Here is a 19,557-nt window from a genome sequence, read left to right as displayed (position 1 = left end):
GGGCTTGGTGGAAGATAATACTACCCAGCAAACCAGTATTGAAGTGGACTTTCGAGCTACTGCAGATTCTTTCTTTGGGAGGCTTAGATAGACGTCTCTGGTGCAGTAAAGATTCAAGCTTAGTGATTTATTTCACATGCAGCTGCAAAGGGCACTTCATTCCCTAATAATGCTTCTAGGACTGACTGTGTAATGTTGGTAAGACTTCTACAGCATAGGTCTAAGTGTGCCTCCCCACCCCCAACTTCCCGCTATGTATCACAATGTCAAAGATTGAGTCATCCAAATGAAAACCTTACACACTTTCAGAGATGATGTTTTGATCTAAGTGGGGCTGAAATCTGAAGACCCGTCCCTTTGGAAAAAAGGAATTGTCTCCTACCCTTCCCAGGACAGCTAGAAATGTCATGCTTTCCTGAGCAGGACACCCTAATCTAGACATAATCACAGATCACATTCATATCCACCCCTGACTATTGCATGAATCTTAAATGCATTGTGGGTATCGGTTTGGTTCTAGCCGATATGTGACTGTGTTTTATATTGTTTGTAAATACCTTAGGCAAAAATGTTATCCTGTAAATATGGAATACAGACTTACACATTACCATGGTGTACATTATACTGGGAATTTCTGATTCGAATATGCAACCTTTGTTGACACTGTTCTCCCAAATGGAAGATTCAATGTATTGAATGTCTAAAACGCACGGTCTACAACCTAATTTACACTTTTGCCTGTCTATCTTATTGATTCAGTAAAGAGGTAAGGCAAGTAGATTTTTTTGCAGGACAAGTAGATTTCTATACAATTTTGTCCCTTGGACAGGTAGATTTTTTAAACAATTCCACACCCCTGCACTCCCACGTAGGGAGACTGACTTAGACAGCAAACGTGATTGAAATGCTTTAATTAAGCTGGACCATGGACATTCCCCTGGCAGGTTCCATTGCAAAGAACTCAAGGCTCTTCCCGTGACTGTTATTGCTGGCCCAGGCTCCCACCCTCCTTCCTCAGTCTAGCATTGGTTAAAGCTCGAGTAACAGAGCTGCTAGAGTATTACAGACCTGTGGTGAGGGTCACTGGTGACATCATCTTAGGATAGCCAAGAGCTGTTATGCAGGTATAGTCCAGTATGTTTACAAGCCACAAGTGAAAAGCATGTTTTTCAGGGTGGTGAAGGACCAATGTGATTCATGCTAATCCTTATCTTATCCATCGCCGCTGCAGTAGGATTAAACATGCAGAGGCAGCATGGCCGCTGGAGAGGGAGGGAGGGATGGGGGCCCGGGGGAGCGGCAGAGCGTGACGGAGGAGGGCAGAGAGAAGGGGGGGGGAGGCCAGCGGAGCCGAGCAACTCCTGAAAGCAACCACGCACAACATAACACGGAGACCACAGGCACAAAAACGACAGCCACGCACGAAAACCGGAGCACAGGCACAAAGACGACAGCCACACATGATAACCGGAGCATACATACCGGGCAAAGACGGAAGACGGAGACGACAGCCACGAGCCAAGCACGACATAACACGGAGACCACAGGCAACCAAATGACAAAAACATGGCTTGAAAAAGAAAAAAAATAAACACCGCCCACCGCCGCATGACGTAGGGAAAGGGGTGGGATGAGTAAAAATCGCGGGAACGCCCACGAATCTGCGCCGGCAATGACGGGCGGATCTGTCTTCCAATGGCTAGCCTCCATTTATGGAGCTAGCCAATGGAAGACAGAGGCGGGAGAAAGCTCCATACTTCTAAACAAAAGTTTTTGCCTGCGCGATACTGCTTGCGCAGTGAACACCAGGCGAAACCTAAAAACAACTCATTGAAAGCCACCCAAAAACACTTCTAAATGCCAATTTCTTGAAATCACCTTGAGCTTGTTCTGATCCCTTGCAACATTCCCCTACCAGTCCCGAAAATGTACAACAAGCATTTACAATGCAACGGTTTCGCCTTTGGAGACGTTAGAGCTATTGGCATTGTATATGACCAAATTTGTATTTATGTGTTGGTTTTGAAAACAGATAAATAAATGGGATTGTCATTTACATTGCCAATAGCTTAATCTCTCGCAAATGTGAGAACTATTGTACCCTACGGACGAGCTCAGCAGACAGCAATTACTACCACACACACACACACACCCAGAGCCAGCCACACACACCCAGAGCCAGCCACACCCAGAGCCACACACACACACAACCAGAGCAGTCACATACACACACACACTGTAGCAGTCACATACACACACCCACTGGAGCAGTCACATACACACTGGAGCAGTCACACACACACACACTGGAGCAGTCACATACACACACACTGGAGCAGTCACATACACACACTAACACACTCTGGAGCAGTCACACACACACACACACACACACACACTCTGGAGCAGTCGCATACACACACACACACACACACACTCTGGAGCAGTCACATACACACACACCCTGGAACAGTCACACACACACCCACCCAGGAGCAGTCACACACACACACACACTCTGCAGCAGTCACATGCACGCACACACTGGAGCAGTCACACACGCACACACTCTGGAGCAGTGCGCACATGCGCGGCTCTTAACCATATGTCAGACAGCAGGTGGCAGCTTGTCATGCACCCTCCTACCCCGCACAGCGCGCCCCTCCAGTAACCCACCGAGCTAATGAAGGTCAGTGGAGTGACGCTGACCGCCCCTCGTTACCACATTGTAAAGTTGTATCCGGCCTCATTGAAGCCGGAGCGTCTACAGTACAGTGTGAAAAACAATCTACTGACTGACACAGAAGACAAAGGATGTTAGGTGAGAAAATTCGGGATCACTGCAGATGGGGTTTCCCCTCCAACCCACAGGGTCAGCGGACAGAAGGGAACAAAGGACATTGGCCCTGCAGCGGGCTAAATATGGTTCAGATAGAACAAAGAGGGAAAGCGTGACGGGTCGAGATGCTTAAGTTATTAACCTGAACAGGGTACGTAGCTTGGTCAGTAAGACCGAGGGGGTGTGAGCTTCAGGTTTTCCAACAATGGCACCGGCATATTATGATAAAATACATTCTAGAACAAGCAGGGCACATGAGAGGGACTTAAGGGGTAGTGAAAAGGGAGAGGAATACAGCTTGATAGGGGTACTGAGTAAGGGAAAACACAATATTTTGTAAACTAGCCAAATTGTTTAAGACTTTCGAAACCGAGGGAGAGTCTGTGTTTTTTGTCTGTGTGCATGCGAAATCCGAGACACATCACCATACCTGCCCGAAAGCACCGGTACCTAACTATTTACTTGAAAATACATTTATTAGGGGGGTGAAACACACCAAACACCCCCCCCCCGAAGCTACGTCCCTGACATAAGACTGACTTGAGTACTCCATCGTTTTTTTTTTTAATCTCTGTTACTATTAGGGTTAGGGGCCAACAATATGCAAGTCAATTTTGGCCCTTTACACACACACACACACACACACACACAACACCCACCCCACCCCAAGACCTCTGACTGGATCTTATTAGTTAGGTTGGCAGCCAGCTGGGGGCTCCTATGGCACTCCCACGTAGGGAGACTGACTTAGACAGCAATCGTGATTGAAATGCTTTAATTAAGCTGGACCATGGACATTCCCCTGGCAGGTTCCATTGCAAAGAACTCAAGGCTCTTCCCGTGACTGTTATTGCTGGCCCAGGCTCCCACCCTCCTTCCTCAGTCTAGCATTGGTTAAAGCTCGAGTAACAGAGCTGCTAGAGTATTACAGACCTGTGGTGAGGGTCACTGGTGACATCATCTTAGGATAGCCAAGAGCTGTTATGCAGGTATAGTCCAGTATGTTTACAAGCCACAAGTGAAAAGCATGTTTTTCAGGGTGGTGAAGGACCAATGTGATTCATGCTAATCCTTATCTTATTCATCCGCCGCTGCAGTAGGATTAAACAAGCAGAGGCAGCATGGCCGCTAGAGAGGGAGGGAGGGGTGGGGGCCCGGGGGAGCGGCAGAGCGTGACGGAGGAGGGCAGAGAGAAGGGGGGAGGCCAGCGGAGCCGAGCAGCTCCTGAAAGCAGCCACGCACAACATAACACGGAGACCACAGGCACAAAAACGACAGCCACGCACGAAAACCGGAGCACAGGCACAAAGACGACAGCCACACACGATAACCGGAGCATACATACCGGGCAAAGACGGAAGACGGAGACGACAGCCACGAGCCAAGCACGACATAACACGGAGACCACAGGCAACCAAATGACAAAAACATGGCTTGAAAAAACAAAAACACCGCCGCATGACGTAGGGAAAGGGGTGGGAGGAGTAAAAATCGCAGGAACGCCCACGAATCTGCTCCGGCAATGACGGGCAGATCTGTCTTCCAATGGCTAGCCTCCATTTATGGAGCTAGCCAATGGAAGACAGAGGCGGGAGAAAGCTCCATACTTCTAAACAAAAGTTTTCACCTGCGCAATACTGCTTGCGCAGTAAACGCCAGGCGAAACCTAAAAAGGGCCATGATGAAACTCAATAGAATGAACATTTTTGGGAAGTTTTGCGCAGATTCATAATACGGCTCCAAAGTTATTATGAAAACAAAAATGCTTTTAAATTAAAACTCTGATGTAACTATAATTACAACAATGTCTTCTGAATGACTCCTCCCACTACGCTAGTCACACTGCATGACGTGAGCTGGCCTGTCTTGGTTCCCGACCTACGACATGCCTGTTTTATTTTTGCTTTCTTCCTCGTTCTCACGATCCCATCTCCCAGGAGTCTGAGGTGTTGCAGCTACCCTTAAGGCGTTGGTCCACTATGGTAGTAAAGCTAGCTCTCTTGCCGCGACTGGCAATTTAGGGGCAATTAAAAAGGAGGAACCTGTGCAGAGACAGGGGCATGTGACTGAAGAGGCACCAGGACAGGAAGACAACATACGGCACAGCTTGTGACTTAGTTGGGAAGTCCAGTTAAGCCAAATGCTTTACGAGCCTGCAAAAGTGCATGGCTGGTAAGGCCCTGGAAAGTTCAGTAAGACAAAAATGCAAAAAATGTTTTCACTGATTTGAGTAATTTATGAAGTCTATTGTGAAAACTGTCAGAAATTAATAATTGTTTCTGTCATGATTGGTACGAGTTGATGCAAACTAGTGTGGATGTTTGCCTCCATTTTTGTTTGGAACTTTTTGCAATTTTGTTTTTAGTCTAATCTATTCCTGTCCAAATTCCTTAGTTACTGGGCCACTGATGAACGTGGGCTACGCGATGAAGTTTGAACTGTTGATTGGAAATGTAAGAAATGTGATGTCCTCCACCAGTGCTTTACTGGTTTTGCCTATTCTATTTCAGTACTACTATGGCACCTTTTAACCCCTGTAGATATGTGATTCCAGTGGGTCACTGGGACCATCCCCTTGGGAACACTCTTCTCTCCTCTGAGAATCAAAGGATTTCACACATTTTATTCAAGTTTATATTTTCATTTATTTGTAAATGTACTTCTTTTTTCTTTGAATATTATTAAATCATATTCAGTCTCTTGTGGTTGTTTTTACTGAGGCATCATTATTTTACATGGTGTCCAATGCATTTCGGGCTACATATAAGGCCCTTCATCAGGGAATAACACTGTGGATGAAAACAATCGACTGTCACTTGTTTGTCACCATCAAGAAATGTGAGGTAAAATATAAGGAGTACATGCAATCATCATAATCAATTCAAATGGTTAAATTGTCAAACGCTATAGTCAGTATATACATTTGGTCGACAAGGAAAATCATGAGTGTGTCATGTTAGTAATGGCGGGTGCGCAAAAAATGATTAAAATGATGACTTACATGCCTGTATTCACAGACCTTCGGGTTCTAGCGTTGAATGAAGCTAAAAGGGAAAAGTAAGCCGTGAGTGTATTGTTTCCTCGCCGTAGTAGGAAACAAAAATTAAGCGAGTGGTTGGGTTTCGGGTAAAACTAACCTGATGCTCGAAGAGCGAGGAATTGAAAAAATCATGGGCGCGGTATCCACCGCGTTCACTGTTCGTTACTGCAACAATGTTGCTATTAGTTTTGTATTTTTTTTTTAACTTGATCGTGGTCACGTGGTGGATAGAAACTGAAGCAATACTAGTGAAGCGATCGGCTGGCGGTGAATGCTTAGCTGTGATAGGTGCCGTGAGGTGGAGGTAATGGCGTTTCCTCTAGCTTCTTGAGCACAATAAAGTTTAGAAAAACACAAGTTAACTGAATTAATGGAAATCGGTCGTGGTCACGAGTATAAATAAAAATAAAAATAAAAGAAAGTGTATGGTCTCTCATAGCGACCGAGAACCGTGTAGGTGAAAGTGAAAGCATGTTAAGGTGATCGAATGTGGTGAGCTATGTGGTGACTCAGGCGAAATGGGTGTCAAAAGTATGATGGCTTGTACAGGAGTGCCAAGTCGAGGCACGGAAGCAATTATGCAGTTTAAACATTAGAAGTAACATGCAAATTCTATTCTTTCATTGAGTCCAAAAGGTTTCTGGGTACACAGTTTATAGATCCATGCGTTTTCTCTTTGAAGTAGGTATTTTGAGTTGTCCATTCCTTCTGTCTTTTTGATGTTTTCAAGGATCAAGAATTTTAATTGAGCAATGTTGTGTTTTAGTTCCAAAAAGTGCATTGCCACAGACGATTTCACATTCTTCAAGCGTATGTTCGATTTGTGTTCTGTGATTCTCACTTTGATTCGGTGCTCCGTTTTGCCTATGTATAGTTTGCCACATGGGCACTTTAGAGCGTATATGACATTGGATGAATCACAAGTGGCATTGACTCTTAGCTTGACTTCATGTCCTTTCATGGGATGGTTGATTTTGTTGCCTCTAATGATGTTATTACAGTGTCCACAGTTATGGCATGGTTTAGTTCCATTGTAGATTTCTATTATGGATCTTCGTGGTTGCATCATTTCCCCTATGTTTTTTGTTCTGGTGAATGCAAATAGCGGCGGATCCTTAAAGCAATTGTTGAAATCAGGTTCCAAAGTGAGCATCTGCCAGTGTTTGAGTATCGTTTTCTTGAATTTCAAACTTGATGTGGAGAATTTAGATATGGCGACTATCCTGGTTTGATCTTTTGATTGACTGGGTTGTAACAAAGATCTTCTGTCCCTATGTTCAAGTTTTTGTCTAGATTCCAGTATGATTTGATCCGGATATCCCCTGTTTCTGAATTTATTCTCCATCTCCGTGATCCTTTTTTGTAACATAGAAGGTTCAGATGTGATTCTTTTTATTCTTGCCATCTGTGAAAAAGGTAGAAATCTCTTTAGGTTGTGTTCGTGGAAACTGCTGTAATGGAGCATGTTATTCCTGTCAGTGTCTTTAATGTGTAGATCAGTTTCCAGTCCTCTGTCTGTGCGGTTTACTCTGACGTCCAAGAATGTGATAGTAGTGTCGGATATTTCCCAAGTTAATTGGATTCGTTCATCCACTTGATTAAACTCGGTCAGAGCTGTTTGTAATTCTTCTTTGGAACTGGTCCAGATGATGAAAATATCATCGATGTATCGGATGAAGAGTTTTAAATTCTTGTGCCATTGTGTTTTGGAAAGTATGTGTTGTTCCTCATAGAACTTCATGAAGAGATTCGCATATGCCGGTGCTGCCGAATTGCCCATGGCGGTGCCAATCAGTTGTAGGTACCATGTGTCATTGTGTTTAAAATAACTTTGGTATAGGGAGAAGAGCATTAGTTCCATTAGAAATATTTGAAAGCTCACATCCAAATCTGTGCTCATGAGGGCATTTTCTATTGCTTCTATACCCATAGAGTGGGGTATACTTGTATACAATGACTTTACATCCGCTGTGCATAGTATTATAGGCTCGTTGGTTTCAACTTGAATAGTTTCCAATTTGAGTATGAATTCGGTGGTATCCTTTATGTATGTCACCATGTTTCTGACTAAAGGTTGTAGGTATTTGTCTAATAGTTGGCCAATGGGTTCATGCATGCTGCCCCTGGTTGAAACTATTGGTCTTAGTGGTGGGTCCCATAAGTTTTTGTGAATTTTGGGGACCATGTTCAATTTAGGACTTCTAGGGTTATCTTTCAATAGAAATTTCTTTGTTTTGTCATTTATTACACCCATTTCGTGTGCTTTATCAACTATATTCTTCAGATTTCGAAAAAATTCCATGGTGGGGTTTTGTTCCAATCTCATATATACATTTGTGTCATTCACATGTTCCAATACTTTTAATTCATATTTCTCTCGATCCATTATCACGATTGCACCTCCTTTGTCTGCTTTGGTACAAATAATTTTCTCATTGTTTGATAATTTTTTGAGAGTATCCAAATCTTTCTGGGTTAGGTTTTTGTTTATGCGTTGATGATGTTTGATTTTGGTGAGATCTTGTTTGACCATCTTCTCGAAGATGTCAATGGTTTTGTGACTGATAGGTGCTTGGAAAGAGCTGGTAGGGCGCAGGCCTCGCAGTTGATCTGTGTCTTGTGATGTTGGTTTAGGTAGGATATTGTCAAAAAAATGATGTAGGCGTAGTTTGCGCATTAATTTGAAAAAACTGACCTCCAGTTCTAGGTCGTCGGTTACGTGTGTTGGTACAAACGATGTGCCTCTCTGTAGTAATTGATACTCTTGTTGGTTTAATGGATGTTTACTTATGTTGATTACTAGTTGGTCTTTAGTGTTTTCTTCTTCTCCTTGTTGGAGCCCGTGGCGCTCCTCGTGATTGGTGCTTCTTTGTCCTTCTCTTTGTCTTTTTCTTGATCTGGTATTCTGTCCCCTCCTGGGTCGCCTCTTTGTGATTGGCCCTGTTCTAAAAAATGGCTCTGCTGGCTTTGGACGAGAACTGTCGGTTGGATACTTAGTTCTGAGTTAGTGCTTGTAGATGGATGCAAATTGCTTGTTGTGGATTGTTCCGTAGGTTTTGTGGTTTGTCTCCTTCTTTGTGTAGTCGGTGAAGTGTACACTTGGGCAGAAATTTATTCAAAAAAACGAGCCAACAAACCATATACTTCACAAACTGAAACATCTTCCTCAGACAGTGACTCTACACAAAGAAGGAGACAAACCACAAAACCTACGGAACAATCCACAACAAGCAATTATGCATAGTATGTGGTTTTTATTGCAATATTTATTAATGTTGTCCTAATGAAATTTTTGATATTTGAAAATGTTGAATCAAGTTAATACTTTTGTCATATAATCCAGGTTTCTTTCCTGTTGTGTATAGGACTGTTTGTCTCCACGCAGTTCCCATGTTTCTTTGCTCCCTGGGGACTGGATTAACAGTTTCCTGTGTTTCTTTATCTCCGAGATATTGCAGATCTACTAAATAATTCAGGCAGTGGTATATTTTTTTTACTGTCCGCGGCATTTGACACACTCTCCCACAATACCCTCATCAACAGACTCTACAACATAAGCATACATCAAGACCCCCTCAAGTGGATCGCTCTCTTTCCTTGCAGGATGCACAAAGAGCATCCGATTGCCTCCCTTCACCGGTGCACTCAAAGACATCCTATGCAGCGTACCACATGGATCATCCTTTAGCCTCACTCTGTTCAACATCTACATGAACCCCCCCACACCTAAGAGGTCGTCAGATCCCATAGACTCAACATAATCTCCTACGCAGACGACACTCAACTGATCCTCTCTCTCACCGGGACCCCTCCAACGCCAAAACCAACTTCTGAGATGCCATGACCACCGTGGCCAAATGGAAGAGAAAGACTGCCTCCAACTAAACTCCGACAAAATTGAAGTACTGATCATCACTGCTTCCCTGGGCAACCAAGATCTTAGAGAAACACATCAACATCAGTGTAACTCAGTTCTTCGAACACAACCATCTGCTCGACACCTCCCAGACAGGCTTTCGCCCAAAACACGGCACGGAGACAGCTTTGCTGGCTGTGACAGAAGAGACAAGGCGGATACTCGATCAGGGAGGGTCAGAGTGGCAGTGATCCTCCTTGATTTGAGCGCCGCCTTTGATACGGTTAATCATAAAATTCTTTTAAACCGCCTCCTCGACATGGGAATTTCGGGAGAAGCCCTGGTGTGGTTCAGGTCTTTTCTATCTGACCGAACCTTCCAGGTCTTGGAAGGCACATCAGTCTCTTCGAGCAAGCCTCTGGGATGCGGGGTTCCGCAGGGCTACTCATTGAGCCCTACGCTCTTTAATGCCTACATGAGACCGCTGGCTGGAATTGTGCGTCCGCATGGTATTAACATCATTACCTATGCGGACGACACCCAGCTAGTGGTCTCTCTTGCACAAAAGAACAACCCACTACCGCAGTCCAACCTTACAACATGTCTGGAACAGGTCAAGAGTTGGATGACTAAATCATGTCTGAAGTTCAATGATGACAAAACTGAGCTAATGCTCCTAGGCCCTCCAACTCCTTACACCTTGGAGTTGTCATGGCCTCTGAGCATGGGCACAGCCCCCACCCCTAGAGACAACATCAAAAGCCTGGGGGAGTGGATGGACAAATCATTGACCTTCGACACGCAGGCAACCAAAGTCTCTGCGACCTGTTTTGGCCTCCTAAGGATGGTTTAAAAAAATCCTTCCACTTCTTCCCTTTGAGGCCAGACAGATAGTCATACAAGGCTTAATCCAATCTCTCCTTGATTTTAACAATGCTCTGTACCTTGGGGCGCCGGAGTACACTATACAAAAACTGCAGTGCACCCAAAATTGTGCAGCTCGCACATTGCTTGGCACCCCCCGCAGAACCTCAATACAACCCGGTCTAAGAGCATTGCACTGGCTCCCCATTAAAGAGAGAGTTACATTTAAATCTCTGTGCATTGCACATCAGGCCTATTGGAAATCAGGTCCAGAGATTAGCCACTCCTTGGTATCGCCATACAAACCTACCAAAGCCCTTCGATCTTCACATGCCTTCCTAGCCCAAGTCCCTAGGATTCACAGAGCAAGGGCCGGAGGCCGTTCCTTCGCTTACAAAGCCCCGAAAATATGGAACACCTTACCGCTCCATCTTAGAGAAGACTCTAACCTGCTGAGCTTTCGCAAGCAGCTTAAAACATTCCTTTTTAATCAATAGGATCCCCCCTTCTCCTTTCTTCTCAGAGTACTGATGGTAGTTTTTAGCGCCTGGACGCCTCAGGGAAGCTGTTAGCGCTTAATAAAAACGATTTTAATTTCATTGGTGTGAGAAAGTGGCTCTATATAGACTGGACTAGAAGGAAGTACAGTGTGTATAGAGTCCAACCCCAGAGGTATAACAGAGGTTAAAGTCAGAACTGACCTTACTCTCGAAAGTGGTAGCTTGGTCGAGCAGTAAGGCAGTACCAGAGGACATTGTAAAGCATTTGTTGTACACACTCAGTCAGCAAAAGGTTTCACACACTCAAGGACTGAACTCCAGGCCGATTGTTTGTATATCCAAAGATATAGTTTTATTTTTATAACCAACAGTTATAAAAATATACCTTTCTCGATATGAGTATTCTCATGTAATTACTTTGCAAGGAAGCAATAAAGGTTGTGCACACAATAGTTACAGTATGAGCAGTAAGCAACACAGTTCTGAAACACACTAGCATTGAGCTCAACGGGCTTTCATAGGCAAATACAGTTGATTACTTTATGGATTACTTTGGTAGTTCCTGGACTAGATCATAGATTCAGTCCGGGGGTCTAAGCTGAAAGCAGATTAGCAAAAACGTTTTAGTTACTGTGATGAATTTTCAGGAATATAAAGCGGTTTTAAAAGTTCACACATAGAAACTTTTCAAGGTAAATCTGACAATGTCATTCAATGGGAGGAAATTCAGGTTGCAGGTAAAGTACGATTGAGTTACTTTTGTAACCCAGCACTAGTCTCCTATGGCGAGCACTGGGGGCTTAGCTCAAAACAGGTAGGTAATTGCGTTTCAGTATTTCGTACAATTTTTAAAGAATATTTGCAGTTTTCAAAAGTAGACACTTAGAAGAAATTTCATAGAAAAGCAGACAATGGGTTCCTATGGAGAAAATACAGGTTACTAGTAAACCCGCAAGGGATTACTTTTGTGGTTCAGTACTGGGCTGAAAGGTACAGTACTGGCTTCTCCCCTGATCACAGGGGAGTACTTTCGAATTCGGACTTTGGCTGATTTTATAGTAATATTTTCAGTTTTCAAAACTTCACACTTAAAAAATTTTCGAGTCCAAATGGGTCAATGTTATACAATGGCAGGTAAGTAATTTACCGGCTTCCAGGTGAGTACTTGGTTGGTGACGGTAAGGTTCTAGGCACAGACTCAGGGGTCCCCCAGGGTCAGGTAGGTACGGTTAGTACACCCTCAGCGGCACAGGGGCGGCCGGGTGCAGAGGTAGTTAGGCCCAATGTTAGTCAATGAGAGGCAGGGGGCCTTCGGTTGGTGGCTGCTGGCTAGCAGGCCACGCAGCTGTGGGAGCTGGGCTCCTGGTCACTTGCTCAGGGCAAGGGGGGGGGGGGAGTAGATTAGGACAGATCACAGCCAGCGGCACTCGGGCAGCTGGGTGCAGGGTGCTTTTGAGCCATCGGGCGCTCAATGTTATCCAATGAGGATCTTGAAAAAGGCTGCAGGCTCGGGGACGGAGACTCTCCAGGGGCGATCATCACTTCGAGAGGTAAGTTGGGATCTTGGAGCACAGGTAGGTACCCCAAAGGGAGGCACAGGGGGCTGGAGGATGCCGGGTGCAGGGGTGACGGAAAAGCTTACCCATGGCTGGTCGCAGTTGGGGTGGCCCCTGGTTCTGAGTCTGCAGGCGTCGACTGGTTCGTCGAGGAGGATCTTTGGGCACTGGACTTTGGGTCCCAGTCGCCTGGGCAGAAGACCTTTGTCTGCTCTTACCAAGAGTCCATGGATAACTCCTGTGCAACCTTGCAAAATAGCTGCAACTCTGAATGCACGCTTCTTTCTTTGGGCCACCAAATCACAACACAACCTTTCACCTGACCCAAGATTACATCTTCCTCACTCGCACTCTTTGACTCCAATTCGGAATAAACTTTAAGCTCCACAACATGCACAGCCACAACCAAACATTCCTCTTTGTCTGCATCATGTCTGTCATAACAGCAACCTGGACAGTACATCTGTTGTGACTTTAGCTCTCCCTGGTATGAGCGCAACCTCAAAATCATATTGAATTAGTTTAGCTGTAAGTCGGGCAAAATGTGGTGTTGTATACCTAACCCTTTCACTATTCAGAATGCACATCAGTGGATGTGATCAGTCTGGAGAACAAGTCTCCATCCCCATACATAGCATCTGAATTTTCCTATGGCCCAATAACAGGCCAGAGCACTCTGCACGAATAGCCGACACACTGAGACAGAGATTCTAGGTCTCTCTTCACCGGCATCAAGGTGACCGCTTCACCCTCGCCAGCGCTTACTCTGAGTGCCGCTGATTCCTTTTCTATAAGCCAAGAGTGGCTCAGGCCGGGCCTACTGCAGTCACGGCCTCAGCACACCATCCTTCTTACATCCGAATCGCCCTGACGAAGTTCATTCCTTGAACGAAACGCGTTGGCTGATGCATTTTAATAACCACATGGATTATCAAAAATAAAGATTGATACAATGAAGACACTGATCGAGCTTCTTTATTGACTAAACACTTTCCTGAGAGTGCACAGCTCCACTTTCCTCACAGTTCTATTTTCCTGCTTGGCAGGTGGCATCCCACAACGGCGGGTGCAGAAGCTGATTGTGCACACCAACTACCATCTGATATTTGAAATACTCCCTGGGGGAACACACAGAGAAAGTGCGGCACTTGGAGTCCGTCGTTGCCTCTTTTAACAAGCCTTGGCATCATACTCGACTCCTAACTCACAGTGAACTGCCAAATCAACGCCATGTACTCTTCATACCTCAACACCCTTCCCATGCTCCGCAAATTCTTTAAATTGATTTCCCCCTCCGCGACTCCAGGAACACCATCACCTACGCACTCATCACCAGCAGTCTGAACTATGAAACACTCTCTACTCTGGAATCAACAAAACACTCCTTCGCAAACTCCAGACCGTTCAGAATGCCGCAGCCAGACTGGTCCTCGGCATCATCCCGCGGTTTGACTACATCACCCAGCACCTCCGCGACATCCACTGGCTCCCAGTTAAAAAGAGAGTAACATTCAAACTGCTCACAAACGCAGTGGCGTAGCGAGGTCAGGTGGTACACAGTGCGGACCATGACAAAATAGCAAAAATGTGTGTTTAAAACACATATTTTACAATTTCGTCACGCCCCCTTCAGTGATTACACCTGGGGTGGCCCGCATCCACCGCACCCCCCTTCGTACGCCACTGAAAACACGCCTACAAAGCCCTCCACAACACCGAACCCCAATACCTCAACGGAAGAATCTCCTACCGTCCCAAGATAAACATACGCTCTGCCGACCTAGTCCTTGCCGTCGTCCCCAAAAGGCAGAACAGGGGGCAGAACGGAAGGCAACCACATCCGGTAAGGCAGAACGGGGGCAGATTCTTCTCCTACATCGCGGCCAAGACCTGGAACGAACTCCCCCTCAGCATCAGACGATGCCCCACACTGCAAGCCTTCAGTAAGGACCTCAAGACCTGGCTCTTCGGTTGACCTCGGAGCAACCCAAATACCCCCACACCCCCCAGCGCCTGAGACCCTTAGGGGGGAGTGCGCACTATAAATCCCTGATTGATTGATTTTCTCCTTTCCTTATTCCCACCACATTAGCTTACGCTCGTGGTGGAAGGTTGACGGGGGTTTGGACGGTTGGGAAGCGGGGAGATTCATTGGGTGGTGAGGCGGTTATACAAAGAAGAATAAACCTGTGTCCTCCCGTAACTACAAGCACATCTGACAAACTCAAGAGCTCACAATACACAGCTAACCTGGCTGGTTCCGATTGTAAGCCAGCTCCTAGTTATGTGGCAGCCTTTCACTATCAATTCACAATTAAACTGCTTCCCATTGTAAACCTGCTCCTACTTATCTGGCAACCTTTCAGTATAATTTCACAAAGATCCCGTGCGATCAAGAATTATATTCATCATACACGCGGTGTTTTACTTTTGACCAGGGTTTAAACGGCACCGGTTGCGATAAAACTCGCCTCATCCCCACTTCCCCTCACGCGCACGCCTCCCGGTAACTGCCAGAGCGCTGAGGCAGAACCCCCTCGTGCCGGTGCCTGCAGCCGTTCCGTCAGCAGCGCGCGCACCGTCCCTCGCGCTGGGTTTCCGCCGCCGTTATTCCGAGCGGAGCCCTCCTCGCTATCCGAACTGTTGTCTTCGCTGCGCCCTACTCACATTCTGAGCCTCAGGTTTCTTCTGGTTCTGCGCCACGGAATTCACCACCATCAGTTTTTGCTTTAAGAACTCTACAGAAGTGGCGATCTCCTTAGACGACATCTTGCCTGCTGTCTCCGGTCAGGTCTTCCTCTCCCCTCCACAAACATAAAACACACATTTGTGGGAGGGTTGAGAACGAGGCTTGAAACGCAAAGACAGCCCCTTGTTTACTGGGCATGCGTACATACGGGAAGTCCTAGCGTCTCTTTCCTGCGAATGAGCAGTAACTATGGCGGCTGTGCTGTAAGAGCGATTGTGCCAGAAAGAGGACGCAGGTCTGAAGAAACCGGAGAACCAGAGAATGGGGTACACTGCAATGTTGAATTTCCGTAGAAACAAGCATTTTCAATGCAAAGGTCTCGCATTTACGCAAGTTTAAGCTGTTGGCATTGTAAATGACAATGTCTTTTATTTATGTTTTAAAAACAAAAATAAAACGCATTGTTATTTGCAATGTCAATAGCTCAAACTCGCGTAAGTGCGAGACCTATTGCATTGCAAATGCTTGTTTAAACTACGAACAAAGACATTGTTGTGGTGCCACCAGGGCTTTAAGTGGAGGCTTTTTCAATACCATATACAAGCCACAGTTGCTGCTTATTTATCCTATGCAACTTACAACCATTAACAAAGATAAAGAGTCCTGACTTGTAGGTATGATATTACTTGTTGATCATATATCTGGATACAATGACAGAAACAGCAAAATACAAGTCAGGCGGCACACTATGCTAAGCACAGATTTTTCGCTTACATGTTTTTAAGCCACGCCCTTAATTACATTGGCCATGCCCCTTTTCATCCTACTTAAAGCCTTCTTTAGTAGATGGGTCAAAGCAGCAAACCTGCAGCCCCATCACTTCGTATCTCTGTACAATGCATGCTGAGCGTTCGTGTATCATTACTATGAGCTACATCCAGTTCTCTCACTGCCGTACTGTCAGGGCTTCGAAGCTGCCTATTGGCAGTTTAGGAGCTATATATAATCAAACAGCAAAGTACACTAAACTTTTGGTTTTGTATAATCCATTGCTCTGTATGCGGACAAAAATATGTTTTTCCGATCAGATTAAACATTAGCTCTCAAACTGAAATCCAGGGTCCCGCTTGGGTCACGCTGCCACCGGCAGCGCCAGGAAGGCCGGTGCAGACTTCTTGGTGTTCACCATGAGTCTGGGTCGCTGGGAGAAGTGACAGCTAGAGAGCCAGGCACAGTGCGTCTAGATACGTTCCCCGGGCACAACTCTCTTCCATAAATGCACCAAAACTCCCATAGGATCAGAGCCCCTGCTCCAACCCACTAGTTACTCGCTGTCTCGTACCAGTATCAACTGGAGGGTGTGCCTGTGCGTGAGTGGGTATGTGCGTGGGTGTGTGTGTCGGTATGGATCGTGTGCGTGTAGTGAGTCATTTAGTGGGCATGCATGTAGGAATGCAGTGTGTTTGTGGGGGGGGGGACATGCAGTATGTGGTGGGGTGAGGCATGCAGTCTGACTGAGTGGGTGTGTGTATGTTGTTGGTTGATATGTAGTGTGCGCGGGGACGTGACCGTGGGGTGTGTGTGTGTGTGTGATGGCCGCTCTTGTCTGTGCGATCTGCTTCACAGGTGATGCCGGTGACAGACTTACAACTCATTTGGGAGCGGCTCATGTGAAATCTTTGAAACACGCAGTGTTCTCTGAAGAGCAGGTTACACCGGTAACCACTTTTACAGCAGTTACGTGAACGCTCTCTGGCTCACATGACTGTCATTTACAGCATGAGGTTGACACATCACACAAACCCCAAATGACACGAACGTCATCTTGTCACTTGTCTGGATGCAAGGAAATAAACAGGCAGCTGGGTTGAGCCGTGGGAGGTGTTTCCACGTTTTGGGGCCACCCCCATTACGGAGTTGGGAAGATGGTGGGCGGGTTCTTGGCGGGCAGACTTTGCACTCGGGGCGGGCATAAGCAGCGTGTTCTTGAGGACGGGCTGACGTGTCTCTCCGGGATTGGCCTCTGAGCATATACCCTGAGCAGGTCGCGGGCCTGCTTTCCAGCATGCTCAGCTTTTCCGAGCGGCAGTGGAGTCCGGCCGAAGTGAGTACAGACCCATGGGAAAATCAAGGGCTTAAGGTTTCCTCTCCGAAGGTCTTGGGTGGGGGGATAGCAGGACTCCTCGGAAAAGACTGACGGGAAAGGCTCTGATCTCCCCTCCGTTGGAGCACAAGTGTGGGGGGGATGTTTGTACAGAATTATTTATTGTTAACACAGGTTAGGGGTGGGTAAAGTAATGACAGTGAAAGCCCCTGACATCCGTGTCTGTGATCAGGGTGTCGTGGGAAGAAAGACTCTATATGTGTCTCCGAAAGATGTGTACGTGGAGCCGACGGGGGGAATGTAAAGTGAAACTGCATGCTGACTTGCCTGGGAAGCGGGACAGGAGATGTGCACACCGCGTGGCTGTACATGCGCGTCCACAGACCCCAATCGCCAGAAGCCCTGCGCGTGGCCATCTCTGTCCCACTGTGGAAAAGTAAATTTTGCCATGTTCTGTGTCCCTACGTGTCCCCCATCTTATGTTATGTGTGCATGATTAATATGCATATGTATTCCCCATGTTCGATTAAAGACGCAATTATAGTTGTGTCCATCCCTAGTATGCCAGTTTTCAGTTCTCGTGAACACTACGAATATCAGGCCTATGTAAAGTTACGTTGCCACGTTTCTCAGTGTGCACGTTATTTCATTGAAAAGTCCCCGTTTCTAGGCCTCAAAAGGGCCCGGACACCAGATTCAACTCCTGTCTCCTGAGCCCTCGCTGAGGAGCGATACAGCCCCCACCTGTGTTCCTGACCCTTCACTTACTTCCTGCCTCACAGTGCCCGGTTCAGCCTGGCTCTGCCCACGAGTCTGCCAAGAGTATGTTATGATTCTAGTTATCAGTCCAGCCCTCCTTCTCTGCATTCCTAAACTACTGAATCGCATCAATAGTTTCCGTCATCGTCTAGCCTTTACGTCTCCATGTAAGAGAAATACTGTATTTATGGTCATTTAATATTATTCATCACGCACTACATGTAGAATAATGCATGCACCAGTCTTAGAGTCTGTTAGCCTTTACCCCGATAACTTTTGGATTCTATCAACATGTTCTCTAAACATCAGATACTAGATAGTGTTTAGGTACATGTCACCCTGACTCTCCAGACTTCAGTCTCTGCTCCTAGTACAGAAGTCATAGCCCCCAGCTTCTCCTAGTAACACGTCATTGTCAGTTTGCGCACACCATTAGGTTAGAGGTCCCGGCTCCTTAGGTAGCCCCCTCCATGTTTCCGCCCCATTTATGACATATTCTGTTACGTTTACATCACATGTCTATGTATACGCCTCCTGTTACACCCACTTTCACCCTTATCTTTCGCGACTGCTATTGACCACACCCACTGCTCCGCCTATTGTATGTATTGTAATGCAACTGTTTTAGTATATATGCTTGTGTACTGTTATTAAAGTTAGCGCGCGCTCATCCCAGATCCAGCCCCGGCAGCTGCCGGGCTCTGCCATCCTATTCCTGTGCAGGTTGTCCTGTTCCTGTCCTTTATGCTGTATTAAACCTGCAAACTCCTACTACCTCGAATCTTGACTCTTATTTATTGAGCTATCTGTTATTGCTATGTCCAGTCAAACCTAGATCCGGTATTATTTATTTATATACCACATAATGGCGCCCGAACAGGTACTTGCCCTTTCCCCACGCGCCGGTGAAGCCACGTATGCCCCCTGACCCTCTGCAGCCGTGACGGAACCATACCGGCCACGTGCAGATATTTCTGCTTCAAGTATCCCTCAGGCCCACGGAGGAGACGGAGGTTGCGGTCCAGCATCCAGACGAGGCGGTGGAGGAACGCGGCGAGTCCCGACCAGAGCCCAAGCCGAGAGTCCAAGGTCCGAGGTATCCGGAGGCCCACCCGTAACAGAAGTCCGAAGTCCGTCTGTCCGGCGTCAAAGCAGTCCAGTCCAGTCCGAGGCCTTCCGTTCTTTGCTGCCCGGTGAGTACCGTTGCTGGGGTAGTATCTAGACAGGGTCAATCTAATTGTCCCTGGTCCGTGGGGTTTGGTGGTACACAGATCCCAAAACGAAGTGTCCACTTCGGTGGATACGGGTCCTGACGTGTCTCTTTATGAGACCGGTAAGTTTCGTACTGTT

General features: G+C 46.4%; 1 protein-coding gene across 2 annotated transcripts in view; it reads right to left on the bottom strand.

Moving 5' to 3' along the window:
* The window catches only part of LOC144762300 (exportin-5-like), a 2,334,361-nt gene extending 2,318,862 nt beyond the window's left edge, over positions 1–15,499 (bottom strand). The window contains exon 1 of one of the 2 annotated variants that reach the window (XM_078647447.1): positions 15,323–15,499. In XM_078647447.1, coding sequence (XP_078503573.1) covers positions 15,323–15,424 — 102 coding nt within the window. In that variant the 5' untranslated portion in view covers positions 15,425–15,499. The remainder of the gene's footprint in view (positions 1–15,322) is intronic. The other variant, XM_078647448.1, reaches the window with a different exon arrangement.
* Positions 15,500–19,557: the final 4,058 nt, after the last annotated feature.

This window comes from Lissotriton helveticus, chromosome 6 (assembly GCF_964261635.1).
Source record: "Lissotriton helveticus chromosome 6, aLisHel1.1, whole genome shotgun sequence".
NCBI lineage: Eukaryota > Metazoa > Chordata > Amphibia > Caudata > Salamandridae > Lissotriton > Lissotriton helveticus.
The sequence above is the reverse complement of the archived record's forward strand: the minus strand, read 5'-3'. Positions and strand labels throughout refer to the sequence as shown.